This window comes from Exophiala xenobiotica, assembly GCF_000835505.1.
Source record: "Exophiala xenobiotica strain CBS 118157 unplaced genomic scaffold supercont1.7, whole genome shotgun sequence".
In the NCBI taxonomy this organism is placed as follows: Eukaryota; Fungi; Ascomycota; class Eurotiomycetes; order Chaetothyriales; family Herpotrichiellaceae; genus Exophiala; species Exophiala xenobiotica.
Genome location: NW_013562488.1, coordinates 2,654,116 through 2,667,428, shown reverse-complemented (window position 1 = coordinate 2,667,428; position 13,313 = coordinate 2,654,116). Strand labels below are relative to the sequence as shown.

General features: G+C 52.7%; 6 protein-coding genes across 7 annotated transcripts; 5 read left to right on the top strand and 1 right to left on the bottom strand.

Moving 5' to 3' along the window:
• Positions 1–417: 417 nt before the first annotated feature.
• Positions 418–1,876, top strand: PV05_11680 (uncharacterized protein; the record flags this gene model as incomplete). Its single annotated transcript, XM_013455188.1, has 1 exon — positions 418–1,876. Exon 1 carries the CDS (start codon positions 569–571, stop codon positions 1,874–1,876), a length of 1,308 nt encoding a protein of 435 aa, XP_013310642.1. The 5' UTR covers positions 418–568.
• Positions 1,877–2,099: 223 nt separating this feature from the next.
• PV05_11679 (uncharacterized protein) lies at positions 2,100–3,733 on the top strand (the record flags this gene model as incomplete). The annotated part of the gene is made up of 4 exons (XM_013455187.1): positions 2,100–2,559; positions 2,608–2,706; positions 2,759–2,826; positions 2,891–3,733. 4 exons carry the CDS (start codon positions 2,100–2,102, stop codon positions 3,731–3,733), a joined length of 1,470 nt encoding a protein of 489 aa, XP_013310641.1.
• A 1,144-nt stretch (positions 3,734–4,877) lies between these two features.
• On the top strand, positions 4,878–7,415 carry PV05_11678 (uncharacterized protein). The gene is made up of 2 exons (XM_013455186.1): positions 4,878–6,618; positions 6,862–7,415. The coding sequence occupies exons 1-2, from the start codon at positions 5,383–5,385 to the stop codon at positions 7,072–7,074; spliced, it is 1,449 nt and encodes a 482-aa protein (XP_013310640.1). The 5' UTR covers positions 4,878–5,382; the 3' UTR covers positions 7,075–7,415.
• A 470-nt stretch (positions 7,416–7,885) lies between these two features.
• Positions 7,886–9,969, top strand: PV05_11677. Of its 2 annotated transcripts, none has more exons than XM_013455184.1 (2): positions 7,886–8,504; positions 8,958–9,969. In XM_013455184.1, the coding sequence occupies exons 1-2, from the start codon at positions 8,136–8,138 to the stop codon at positions 9,726–9,728; spliced, it is 1,140 nt and encodes a 379-aa protein (XP_013310638.1). In that variant the 5' UTR covers positions 7,886–8,135; the 3' UTR covers positions 9,729–9,969. The 2 variants fall into 2 exon arrangements, with proteins under 2 accessions (XP_013310638.1, XP_013310639.1); XM_013455185.1 differs by having other exon boundaries at positions 7,886–8,891.
• Positions 9,920–11,412, bottom strand: PV05_11676 (uncharacterized protein). The gene has a single exon (XM_013455183.1). It carries the CDS (start codon positions 11,205–11,207, stop codon positions 10,182–10,184), a length of 1,026 nt encoding a protein of 341 aa, XP_013310637.1. The 5' UTR covers positions 11,208–11,412; the 3' UTR covers positions 9,920–10,181.
• Positions 11,413–11,651: 239 nt separating this feature from the next.
• On the top strand, positions 11,652–13,247 carry PV05_11675 (uncharacterized protein). The gene is made up of 2 exons (XM_013455182.1): positions 11,652–11,969; positions 12,044–13,247. The coding sequence occupies exons 1-2, from the start codon at positions 11,822–11,824 to the stop codon at positions 12,922–12,924; spliced, it is 1,029 nt and encodes a 342-aa protein (XP_013310636.1). The 5' UTR covers positions 11,652–11,821; the 3' UTR covers positions 12,925–13,247.
• The last annotated feature ends 66 nt before the right edge of the window (positions 13,248–13,313 follow it).

The following is a 13,313-nucleotide window of genomic DNA, read 5'->3' as shown; positions in this document are numbered from 1 at the left end:
GAATGTGGTCAGGCCAGGTCAGGTCAGCGCAGGTCATGCCTTGTCTGCTCGACGACTGGTAGATATACCTATTTGAGCATATCATGCCTGCTCCGGCCTAGAAAGTAAAGAGACAAAAGGGTCAGACCACAGGCGAATCATTGCTAGGTGGTTCGGACCCATTCACCGATGCTAGGGCGTGCAATTGATTCGGCCGCATGGACCTTCCAAGCTAACGCGGTTGGGCCATCATGGGCCGGTAAAACTGCTTCAAAAAGGTAAGCCTCGTAGATTTGTGGTCCACCAAGAACACCTAGATTCGTCGGTCCGAGTGGTAGCCAAGCCAGCATCGTTCTGATAGGGTCACTTGGTCCCAGCATATAAGGTCTTGAAAACAGTTGTTGATGTCCTCGATCTTTTTTCTATCGTTCTCAATTTCCGAGCCAAAGCAAAGCAAACGAAAAATCGATCGAGGCTTCAAATTTGCCAAAGATTATCGGCAGCAGCAGTCAGTCGGTGTACGAATCAAAACCAAACCTAAAGAAAGAGGTTCGAAAAGTACCACACGGAGTACTACTACTGTCGGAACATGGCTTCCTCAAAGTCATCATCGATCCTCATCGTCGGCGCCGGGACGTGGGGTTGCAGCACGGCCTTGCACTTGACACGTCGAGGGTACACCAACGTCACGCTGGTCGATCCGTACCCGGTGCCTTCGCCCATCTCGGCGGGCAACGACGTGAACAAGATCGTCGAGCAGGGACAGTTCTCCGAGGGGGACGGCGAGGCGTGGGTGTCCAAGACACTGCTCACCGCGGCCAATGAGGGATGGAACTTGGACCCGGTGTTCAAGCCCTACTATCATGACACCGGGTACATTGTGGCGGCGAGCTCCAAGGACGGACTGAAGGTGCTCTACGATCGCGAGCGGCCGGATATCAACAAGGAGTTTGTCACGCTCGAGGATGCAGAGGCGTTCCGCAAAACGATGCCCAAGGGAGTTTTGACCGGCGATTTCCCGCAGTGGAAAGGTCTTTACAAGAGCACGGGTGCGGGATGGGTGCATGCGCGCAAGGCGCTGGTGTCGTGCGCGAATGAGGCGAAGAGGCTGGGCGCGAAGTTTGTCGTGGCGGACGTGACGGAGTTGCTGCTTGAAGGTGACGATGTCAAGGGCGTGAGGATCAAGGACGGACGAGAAATGCGCGCGGACACGACGATCCTGTGCGCCGGGGCGAATAGTGATCAGTTGCTCGATTTCAGGGGTCAGTTGAGGCCGACGGCGTGGACGCTCGCGCATATTCAGATGACTCCGGAAGAAACGCGACTGTTCAAGAACCTGCCCGTGCTATTCCACATTGAGAAGGGATTCTTCATGGAGCCGGACGAGGATAAGAATCAGCTGAAGATGTGTGATGAGCATCCCGGATATTGTAATTGGTTGAAAAGGCCTGATGGGAGCAGAGTCAGTGTACCGTTGGCGGTCAACCAGATCCCCGCCGATGCGGAGAGACGGTGTCGCGAGTTCCTGAGGGAAACGATGCCGCAGTTGGCGGACAGGCCATTTTGTTTTGCGAGGTTGTGTTGGTGTGCGGATACGCCGAATCGGTCGTTCCTGATCGATCGGCATCCCGAGTATAGGAGTTTGATCCTGGGGTGTGGCGCGTCGGGACACGGGTTCATGCATATTCCGAGCGTGGGAGGGTTTGTGGTGGATGCGATGGAGGGGAAACTGGACACGAGGTTGAAGGAGAGCTTCAGATGGAGGCCGGAGACGGCAGTGGATAGGGATTGGGAAAATACTCAGGCTCGGTTTGGGGGACCGAATGCCATTATGGATTTGCAGACGGTCAAGGAGTGGACGAGTATCCCGCCGGAGCAGACGTTGGCGAGGTTGTAGCTAAAGTAGCTGAAGTTGTTAAGAAAGTACACGATGCGCTCAGAATACCGTACGAGGTCCTGCTAGCTAGTAGTGGACGGGATCTCAGTGGAAAGCACGTGAGCTCCTCCGCAAATCTACTCGTCATGGGTGATGACGGTGGTCATCGTCGCAACCCTTTACGGTCTTCCCAATTTTACTGCTTGGAAGTGCCTGACTCACTTCAACATGCACTGCCGACACAATGGCTCCTCAAAACGACGAGGAGAGACCTTTACTGCGCTCCGACGACGATCCAGAAGTCGACAGCCAATACAGTCAAAAAACACAAAAGGTGCAGTTCGATGACGAGGATGAAGAAAATCCCAGAGCATGGAGTGGCAGGAAGAAGATTGTCAATGTGGCCATCATCGCGTTGATGGCTATCCTGAGTCCTCTGGCAAGCTCCATGTTCACTCCTGGTATTTCTCAGATTGCCGAAGACCTCAACACCAACGAGCGAAGTGTCATCGCCACTACGACTGGCTTTGTCATCATGCTTGGTTTTGGCCCGCTGTTCATGGCGCCCCTCTCAGAGACCTTTGGAAGACGGATGCTGTACATCTGGGGGTTCTCGATATTCACCCTGCTTCAATTGGCGTCTGCATTGAGTCCCAACATTGCCACTCTGATTGCTCTACGAACTATTTCTGGCTTCTTTGGCAGTAAGCATGCCAACTCTCTAGGGACGACCATGTAATGACTCTGCACAGGCGTGGGATTGGCCAATGGAGGTGGGACACTCTCTGATATGTATGACCCTTCTGAAAGAGCGGGGATTTTTGGTTGGTATCTGCTTGGTCCACTACTAGGTGAGTATTTGGTATCCAGGACGTGGAGGGTAACTGACAGCTTTCTTCTCAGGGCCGACTTTAGGGCCTCTGTTTGGAGGGGTCATTGTCAGTCGACTGGGATGGAGATGGATATACTGGGTCAGTGCAACGAGGATGAAGTACCTGACAACATTCAATTGCAAGCTGACCGGTTGCTGTGCAGATTCTCACAATCGTATGTGGATTGAATACCGGTGTAGGGTATTTCTTTCTTCGAGAGACATTTGCTCCAGTACTCCTTGCCCGTCGAAAGGCGACACTCCAGCAAGGAGCCGACCGAGATATCAAGTTCCACTTTGAGGGCGAAGACGAACGGCCTTTGTGGCTCAAACTTCGTGCGAGCATGAAGAGGCCCTTTGTGATTTTTGTGCAGCCAATCGTGCTGATCATGAGTCTGTATCAAGCTCTGATATTCGGCACCACTTACAGCATCTACACCAACATGCAAAGCATATATTCTCAAGCGCCATACAATTTCAACTCGGAAAAGATTGGGCTGCTATACTTGGGACCTGGCTTGGGATTTTTGACGTCTGTTCGATTTCTGGTGCCTCGCATCGACACAGTGTTCAATAGGCTTACCAAGAGGAATGACGGCAAAGCACTGCCGGAATTTCGGCTACCGCTCGCTAACATCGGTAGTGTTCTGATCCCTGTCAGTATTTTCTGGTTTGCCTGGAGTGTGCAGCTTCGTGTTCACTGGATTGTGAGCATCATCGCAACTTACTTTTATGGTGTTGGACAAGTGGTTGTCTTCAACGCGGTACAGAACTATTATATCGATTCATTTTCAGAATATGCAGCGTCTGCAATTGCGGGAGGATCTGTCTTCAGGAGTCTTCTAGGTGGCGTGGTACCCTTATTGGCGCCATCTCTTTTTGAAAAACTCGGCTACGGGTGGGGGATCAGCTGTTTTGGATTCGTGGCTGTTCTCATCGCACCCAGTCCGTTGCTGTTTTATTATTATGGAGCACGCATTCGTGAAAGGTTTCAGATCACTTTCTGATTGCGTGCCATGTATGGGATTTCTCGATTGTCTTGGTCGACATGGGTGCATGGCCTAGCTCTGTTGGGCGGTACGGAGTAAGAGTTCGCGAGATTGGTGGAAGCGAGGACGTTGTTTTGTGCTACCACACCAGACAGGCATCCAGCGCGGCGACTAGCATTGTGGGATTTGTCTCGGGCGGGCGACTATGATTGTGACGGTAGCAATTTGGGTTGTACACCAGCTTGAAGCATAGCAGTGGTGTAACAGGATCTTTCGGAGGCTTGGAACTTGAAGGCAGTCGATTTCCTTCTGGAAGGAAAATAGAAATGATCTCATTCTGCAGCGGCACGAACCTTTCGGAGCCGTTTGGAAATGTCGGAACATGGAGCCTGAAGAATGCTGGTGCCACAGGTGCATGATGCATGATGCATGATGGGTGCCATGCGGAATGGCTGCAGGCTTCCCGCCGCCTCCATAAGCCCAGAGCCGGCGTGGTTTCTAGCGCATATCATGGGTCATGGTTGGGCCTGTTTCCGAAGCAACACTCAACGTTCGTGTTGTTTACCCTCGTCGGCGTCCACTGTGATGAATCACACTCACCCTCTCGCATTGTGACCCATGTTACGAGGTACTCCGCAGGATTCATCACATTCTCTCACCGCTTGGTCTGACCAGTCGACGTGGTCTCTTCTGATGCGTGATCACCTTCCACCGCTTCCTGTCGTTGCTGCAGGAAGAACAACCAGCTCTTGAAGCGCGTTGATTTCTGAACAAATCCTACCTATCAGCGCGGTGAAATCATTGGCTGCAATCGTGATTTGCTCGTCTAGGAAAATTCGCTGCAGCTGGTGGCATCCATCTTGCTGCTGACAATCCGCTCCATTGGATATCAACGCCGTTGTTTTGCAGCTCCAAATGCATGGCTCAGAAGTCGCCTCGTTGCGTGGAACAGGCAAGAGGCCTTATATTGTGACATCGAACGTGTGATAGTCAGAAAAGGAGCTCGAGAGATCATCTTTGTTCGTCTACCAATTTGGAAAAGGGCTTGTTATTGCAGCGTAGGAATGGTTGTGAACCCTCACTTTTAGTAACCACTGCCTGGTGAATTTTAACGGCGTCTTCGCACCAACGTCTATCCAATTTGTTTTGGGACCTTGTCGTCATAAACAGCCGGACAATTATCAAGTTCTACTGGCGCCAGACTTCCTTTCTATCATCCTGGTTCCCCGGAAGATGACCCTGAGTCTTGCACCGGCCTGACCTCCCCTTCGTACCCGCTTAGCGCCAGCACAGACACAACAGGCTCTGCTTCCCTGTCTCGAACGCTCACAGCCATTGTCACCAACCGATCCTCGTCGTTTTCCCGAGTTCTTGCCTCCCTTTCTTGCTCCTCGAAAACTCTGCAACGAGTTCCAAACTCCTTCTCAACCCTCGCGATCAACACCATAACCGAACACTTTTCCGGCACGCCCCAAGTACGAACCCTCTCCAAGCTGCGGTGCTTGTTGGTCTCTGACCAAAGCTCGGACTCCGATCCCAGACCAACGGTACTGCCCAGTGCGCAGTCAACTTTAATATGAAAAAGAAGGCCTTAGCTCTCCCACGACGACCGATACGCTTCTGTTTGGAGGGATAAGCAACTGCAACTTCCAGAGAGCTCTGCTCTCATGGAGCCACCTCCACCTCCGCCGCCGCCGCATGGCTCCAACCCTCAAGGCGGCGGCAGGTCTGGTGGTCTTCCAGATGGCAGGTATGACATTTTTGTCATACCGCCACATTCCTCAGGCTCAGGCTTCCTCTATCTACCTTCTTTACAGACACAACGGAATAGTTTCCTGGCCGGAGTCTTCTGCACGGCCGCCACTTTCTTTATCTACACGACGGCTGTACCCGTGGTAAAAGAATGGCTGTTCAATACCGTCAACAGTGGAGGAGGCGGAGTGTTCATGCTCATATGCGGTGTGGCAGTGGTTGCTTGGGCATTTGGGAAGACGCAAACCGAATGGGCGCAGGCTGGACCGTCCAATGGGCCTAGTTCTGGTACCGGTCCTGGTGGTCAGGCAGGAGGAGGTCATACAGGATTCAACAACGCTGGGTCTTATGCCCAATCTGGGCCGCCACCAAACACGCATTCCGCGCCACCGCCGAATTCTCCCCCTCCGCACTCTTCATGGCAGAGACCACCACCTCAAGCCAATACAAAAGCAAACACGACCGGGGCCAAGTCCAGCTGGGAAAAGGCAAGGGAAGAAACGAGAAAGAGAGAAGAAGAACGCAAGCGCGCCGAGGAGTTGAAGAAACGACGGGAAGAGCTGGAAAAAGAGCGTCAGAAACAAAGAGAAAAGGATGCCCTAGAGAGGCTTGAGCGGGAGCGCAGAGAGAAGAAAGAACGTGAGGACAGGGAACGCGACCAGAAGGAGAAAGAGGCTGCCGCGGCCAAAGCATCCGCTGAGGCCTCTGCGAAAGAGAGACATCGACAAGCAGCAGAAGCAGGCGCCAGACGGCCTCCGATGCCCACAGCAAAGACTGAGCAAGAGGATGATTCATATTCTTTTAGGCCTTACGACCGACCCCGGAGACCGTACAAGGCGAACTCGGCAGCATCAATGTACTCAGAATCATCGTATGCCCCTTCAGAGAGCACGGTGAAGCCGACAGCTCCTCCCTCAGCCCGAGGACCTTACTCGACGAAAGACCCAGACAAGATCATTATCAAGGGCGTGTTCTCCTTCAACAACGCCTTCATGCGGACCCCAATCTCACAGCTCGTTTCTGGTCAAGGTAACGTCACTGACGGACTTATTCTTCGAATCACCACCGAGGGTCTGTTCATTGACGATGATGTGCGCGGCGTCCCGCAGCGTGAATGGGATGTGAAGGCTTGGACAATGAAATTAGCAGAGGTATGGTGTCCCAATCTACCCACAGAAAATGCCAGCCCCAGAAGGAAGTTCTCCCTTGGAATCGGCTCCCATTCGAGGCAAGAACCTTCGCCTTCGCAGACCGAAACCAACATCTTCGTCGACAAGTTGATGGAAGTATGCGGAGCGAGCTGCAGGCCTTCGAAGCCGACGTCCACATTTCAAACCTGTTATTCTTTGTCCACCGATCCGAAAAGTGAATTTACTGACGAGACTTCCCCACAGAGCTGCGAACTTGATGGCATGCATGTTCTCCGGGCCAGCATTCGGGACCAAGAAGGAAAGAAATACGTTTTCATTCTTTCCCAAAGTGAAGGATGGAAGGTGGCCGTGGGACTTCAACGTCTCCGGAGAGGCAGTCAGGTGCGCGCACTGGGTGTTGCCGGCTTGCCTCACAATGAAGCGAAAGCGATCCTCGAAAGCCTCGGATTTGCATGATCGAACCCGCAAGCGGAAATGTTTCTTGTCTGTCAAGTGATACCACCTAAAAGCTATGCACATTATTGAGCGAGATTGTGGGATTTTTCAGTAATCAAAGTCGACAGTTAGCGAGGCATCAGCGACGGAGTTGTGTACATTCATTTGAGGGCGCCGGTGATTGGGCTTCTAGTTGGATTTGTTATCAGACCACATTCGCTACTGGGGCTACACATTGGACAGGGGAGGCTCTCCAGGCGTGGACAAGTGGAAGTACTATGATAATACTTGTTGGAGGGCCTGAGATCCTGGGGCTGAAGTCGACCTTGCCAGACACAGGCCAATGGCACATATGTCACTCATCACTTCTCACCTGTTTCTCTATTGTGTTTGCCGTTCTTTTGAATCACAGCGTGACTCTTGCATTGCCGACTCTGTTCCTTACTCCAGAGAAAAATGCACTGTCAGCAGACGCTTATCAGCCAGATCTATGTCTATGACGTTCTGAATATGCACATTCACATGGGAAGCCTGATCTCGTATTCGGGAAGAGCACGCACCAGTCACCTACTGTAGCAGTAACATCTTCCCTACACCGGGGTCGGCTATGTCAGTGTCAGCCCTGTGGATGCCAATGGCTAACCGTCAACGAGCTTGTGCATGTGGGCAGCGGCGCATTACGGGCGAAACAGGCCTGAGAGCTCTTTCTTACAGGTCTTATCTCCAGCTGAAGTTCCCGCCCTTGCAAGGATTCTGCATACGCCCGCTAGCCATTGTGGGCAGTTATGAGGGGCGCTGGTCGAGCGATTCGTTGTTGCCTGCAACATTCTCCCAGCTTTCCAATGTGTTGACTTGCCCCGTACTCTCTTCCACGATACTACGCCCCTCAGGTGACCTTCAGAACCTCGAGGCTTGAGATCTGATCAATCTGTACATTGCCTTCGCGACTGTGCTTTTACGTTATAGCTTCTCAGCTCATCATCCAAATTACCGTCCTTCGTCGAGCATCCTTCCCCCACAAACCTGGAGATAATCTTATCAAGCCTTGACTGATCCACCTCGTTCCGCCTCTCTGGGTCGCCATGACCGTCCGCAAACAATATCCTCCTCGTAACTACGAGACCTTCCCTGAGGAGGGAGCGTCCGAATCCCAAAGATCATCCAGTTCAGACAAATCAAGAACAGCTGCAGCAGAAGCCCAGAGACTGGGCTCGCTAGGGTCATGGGCAGACAACTTTGCAGGCGAAACACCTGCCACAAACCGCACGCCGACTGCATCGACAGTCGACGGCGATGAAGTCAGAAACGTACAATATCCGCAACTATCTCAAGAGCTGGATCCGTCAGATCCGCCGCCGGTCTATACTCCCTCAGACACGACTCAATCACGACCACCTACCGAACCTGCGTCACCAGTTGTCCAGCGATCAGTGCCGGTACAACCAGAGACAGTAAGCCCTCCTATCACAGTCACTTCTTCCTCCACTCCCTATGCGCAACGCCCTTTCCGAGATGACGATGGGTCCGATCTGCCTGAACCTGTTCAACATCCGCACCACTCATGTCACCACCACCAGAACCGCCATGATCAGTCCGAGACAGAAGCCGACAATCTCCCATCCTTTTTGCAATCTTCCGACACATGGGCACGGGGGCGAAGGTGGTGGAGAAGACGCCACGAAGGTCGTAGTCGAGGTTGCGGCGGTCGACGATGGGGTCGTCGAAGAGATTGTCACAAGGAACGAGCACGTCGATTCAAGAAGATCTGCTGGTTTACTTTTGCTCTCCTCTTGTGCTTGTGGCTGATGATCCCCGGCCTGTGCAAGTCGCTCTCCAAAGTACACGCCCTCGCCATCTTGGTTGTATCTCTTGGTAGTCATTTGCTAACCTATGTACCTGGACAGGACGACCGAAAACAATTTCCCAATTTTGGCCCTCAACCATCTGCATCACCTTGGCCGCCGTTTCCAAAACGCGAACACCGTGAGCATGAGACGTTCCGTTCTATCTCTGGTACATACCAATTGTACGACCTTCTCGACCTCTCCACAACCAGCGGCAGCATTAGTGTCAACATCGAGGTCCAGTCTGGTGAGAAGCCGGCTGTTCTCCGCCTATCGTCCACGGCAGGCAGCGTGCACGTCAAAATGACCTCGGGCGGCGGATTGTTCCGCAAAGCGACTGTCCCCGAAATAGCAAGTAAGCGGACTTTGATCACCGAGATCTCGGCACACGCTGGCAGTGTGGCTGGCGATCTGGTACATGGGAATGGTGGATCGACCACGGTTACTACACATGCCGGTTCTGTCTCTCTCACTTTATACACGAGTGGAGTCTCAGACGAGGACCCCGTCTCCAATATCTCAACGTCGACGTGGCAGGGTAGCCAGAACATCAAAGTCCTGGCGCCATTCACACCGACGGAGGCCGTAAGAGCCATCTTAGGAAGCCACGTCGTACGGGGTAGTGGCAGTATGAATATCCAATACCCTCAGGAGTGGGAGGGGATGGTCCATATCAAAGCCATGGGTATGGGGAGCATTGGTGCCAGTGGGCAGGGCCTCAATGTGCAGAAGGAGAGCTCACGGGAGTTATACGGATATAGGGGCATGAAAGAAGGCAGAAGGATAGAAGTCCTCGAAGGAGGCAGCGGAAGCGTGCAATTCCGGTGTTGATTGCTATGGTGGCTCTCGACAACACAAGACGTGTACAATCTTACCTTTTTGGAGATATGTTTTGTTTTCAGGGATTGCATTGGCCATGACGCCGGGATGACAATGGACGAATATTTTGTCGGTCGTTTGACAGAGGATGGATCTATTGAGCACAACTCAAAGCCTAATGACCTGTTGATGTACGATTGACGGTCAAATACTCCCCACATTTAGTGGAAATGAAACTTCAATTCTACAAAAGGTTTCTGTGGCTATTGACTTTTCAAATTGGTAAATGTCTACTCCGTATGCTGCAGCAAGTTTTTCATGTTGGCATTGCCGCAATTTCCGACATGGTAGCGTAGAGAGATAGACAACGACCTTGTTTGCACGTCAATCACCCCAGTCAAGGTCAAGTCGTATCGAGTTTCGACTGACGATGATAGGAGAATGCACACAATTGATCGCAAAAATTTAAGCGTCCTCGATGAATCCTTTCCTCTTCATCTCCTGCGCCGTCCAATCCCAGAGTTTGTCGGCCAACGCCGAGTTGCTGGCCAATTTACTTGGGGGTTTGGGCACGCCGACGGGCATGAAGTATTGCCCTGACATGTTGGCACTAACGTCCGGACTGGCGACGGCCCAGAGCGAATTGTAACTCCCCTGCTCGGGAGTGATGTACACGCCCAGACAGCGCAGGATCGGGGTCAGCGATGAGCCACCCCATGCCGAAGTGTTGAGCTGCGTGTCGACGTTGCCAGGGTGCAGCGAGATGCTCCAGATCCCGGCATCGGCGTATTTGGTAGCCAGGGACTTTGAGTGCAGGATGTTGGCGAGTTTGCTCTGCGCGTACCGGCGGAATGTGAATTTGGTGGACAGACTGGTGTCGGCGAAGGTGATGCCTTCTTTCAGCGTGGCGGTGTGGCCGGTCGAGCTGACGTTGACGACTCGGACGGGTGTGGTGCCAGTGGGGGTGGGGATACCTGCGGCCAAAGAGGGAGAGGAAGAAGAAGAGCGGGCCGTCGACTCGAGGAGCGGGAGTAAAAGGTACGTCAGCAGCCAGTGGGAGAGGTAGTTGGTCTGGAATTGTGACTCGTAGCCGTCCTGGCTCATTGCTAGGGGCGTGGCCATGATCCCTGCGGAGTTGACGATGCCGTGGAGAGAGGTGCATTGCGTGAGGATGTGTGTGGCACCTGCGGCGACGGAAGAGAGCGACATGAGGTCCATGACGACCAGGTGGATTCTGATTGAGTCAGGGTCATTGTCACAGTCACGGTCAAGGTCGGGGTTGGGGCCAGGGGCGGCGGAGAGGGATGATTTGATGCTGGCGATGGCTTGTGTGCCTTTCTCGAGGGAGCGCGATGTCATGTACACTGTTGCACCATGGCGTGCGAGGTGGTGGACGGTCCAGTAGCCGATGCCCGTGTTGCCGCCTGTGACGAGGTATGTGCGGCCACGGAGCCAGGGGAGCGATGAAGGGGACCAGTTCAGACGGGCCATGGCGAGAAAGAGAAAGTCAAGACGGAAAGGAAAAGGCTGAGCGGCGGCGCTGCTGCTCTGCGAGCGTTGTCGAGACTGTCAGTCGAAGGCTTGGTCGCGGACATCTTATGTCTGTTTTTATATGTGAACACCTTACAGATACGGAGAAACGCCGCGGTCGATTCATTGAAGGAGGCTTTGCGAACTCGATGATATGATGATGAAGTTGATGTACGTGGATGACATTGAAAAGAGGCTATGAAGCTGCTTTTGATATCGACCAGAGCAGAAGTCCGGGACAATGATAATCCAGTTCCGATACAGGGCGTGGTTCGTTGCAGCCGGAAATACAGAAGGTCCACTGTCAGCGTCTTGCAGGAGGCTTTACCAGTCTGAGATCCGTTGTGCGCATGAGGCTTTTTAATTCGCTCAGCCCCATCCATTCTCCTCTCGTCTCTCGTCTCCCTCCTCAGTAAGTACGAGGGTCTCTCTCGGCCATCTTCCGAAGGGTCATGAGAGACCAGGCTTCTCTGAAACGTGTCAGCAAGATGCGTCCCATCAAGATTCGATCCTCCTGTTCTTGATCCATCGATACCGCCTGTCCTCTCTTGAGCCATCTACAGACAAAGTGAACAATGTTCAATACAATTGTCATGGTACCAGAAATCCGTGCAGAGTTGAAATTGCATCCAGATGTGCACTCGCTGGATGATGAGTGGTCAGGAATTACAGACCCTGTAATTCGTCGGAAGCTGCAGAATAGATTGAATCAGCGAGCCGCAAGTATGTTCAAATGGCCGGAAGCGAAAACTGCTCAAAGTAACTTTGACAATGCAGACTGCTGACCCGACAAATAGGACGACGCAAGGCTGCTCAGAGTGCGGCTGGCAGTGGGAGCCTCGAGTCCTCTGAAACCTCCAGCAGTGTTAGAGCTTCGAGGCTAAAGGACAAACCCTTGCATGCGCGGATTGATCTCAATGACACCGTTGTCTTGAGATCGAAACTCCTTACCGGAAGCCAATGGCATATCGCTGCCGAGTCATTCGACCCTTCAAAGGGGTCAGCGTTCGTCTCCATTCGCAGCAAGCACTCGTGTCAACGATGGTATGAGGTGCTGCTTGAAAACCGGCTGTACGCGATCAAAGATCTGGCTGCTCGGCTCGAGAAGGAGCGAGACGACGCCTGGCATACCCCATTATCGAGCGACCACCTCATCTCATTGGTGTATTACAATGTGTATCGAGGTCTCCTCGCCAATGTGGAGATGCTGGGGTTGGACATCAATCTCATGTACACGGATGAGTATCCGTCACCATTCTTGCCTCTTTCTCCAAGTGCCTCCTCGAACATACGGCATCTGCCGCCTGGGCTTCAGCCGACAGACTTGCAGAAGATGATTTCCCACCATCCACAGTGGGATATCTTCCCAGATCCAGTGGTGAGAGACAATATTCTCCGCTATGGTGAAGAGAACATCAATGATTATGAGTTCTGTCTCGATTTGGTGGGTAACGGCCAGTATGACGGTCTCGGAGAGTGCTTCACACAAGAAAAGAATGGCCTGATCATCTGGGGCGAGCCGTGGGATATCGACGGGTGGGAGGTCACCGAGGCTTTTGCAAGGAAATATCCATTCTTCATCAGAGGGGCACATTGTCTTCAAGAGTGCAGCAACAGATGGAGGATCAAGAGAGGTGAAGAACCGTTGGACTTTGAGAGGATCTGTGAGATTGAGTGACGGACGAGAGGAGTGGCGAGTCTCAATACCTGACTTCACCTGAACACATTCCTTGGGATACGGCGGGTGGATTTCTCATAGACAGCTCAGACAGTAATATCTGATCATATCCAACGGAGCGGAACTGATGCTGCATACTGTCTTAGGCAAAACAGGTACTGACAGGGCATGACTCGGCAATCTATCGATGGAGAACCTGCAACAGATTAGTGACTCGAAATCCGATCTGCGACGACTACCCTCCATGATTGCCTGTTGCTTACTGCGAAATATTCGAATCTCTGCGTCGCGTAGAGGACGAGAACGAAAAGGCCAGACTAATCTTCAGTCTATTGTGCGCCCGAGTGGCTCCATTTGACTGGATTTACTAAACAAGCGATGGCGGCTCC

Coding starts and splice junctions, on each gene's coding strand:
- PV05_11678 (XM_013455186.1), top strand. CDS start 5,383: ATGGAGCCACCTCCACCTCCGCCGCCGCCGCATGGCTCCAACCCTCAA. Junction 6,619..6,861: donor GGACAATGAAATTAGCAGAG/GTATGGTGTCCC, acceptor ACTTCCCCACAG/AGCTGCGAACTTGATGGCAT.
- PV05_11677 (XM_013455185.1), top strand. CDS start 8,136: ATGACCGTCCGCAAACAATATCCTCCTCGTAACTACGAGACCTTCCCT. Junction 8,892..8,957: donor TGTGCAAGTCGCTCTCCAAA/GTACACGCCCTC, acceptor GTACCTGGACAG/GACGACCGAAAACAATTTCC.
- PV05_11676 (XM_013455183.1), bottom strand. CDS start 11,207: ATGGCCCGTCTGAACTGGTCCCCTTCATCGCTCCCCTGGCTCCGTGGC.
- PV05_11675 (XM_013455182.1), top strand. CDS start 11,822: ATGTTCAATACAATTGTCATGGTACCAGAAATCCGTGCAGAGTTGAAA. Junction 11,970..12,043: donor ATTGAATCAGCGAGCCGCAA/GTATGTTCAAAT, acceptor CCCGACAAATAG/GACGACGCAAGGCTGCTCAG.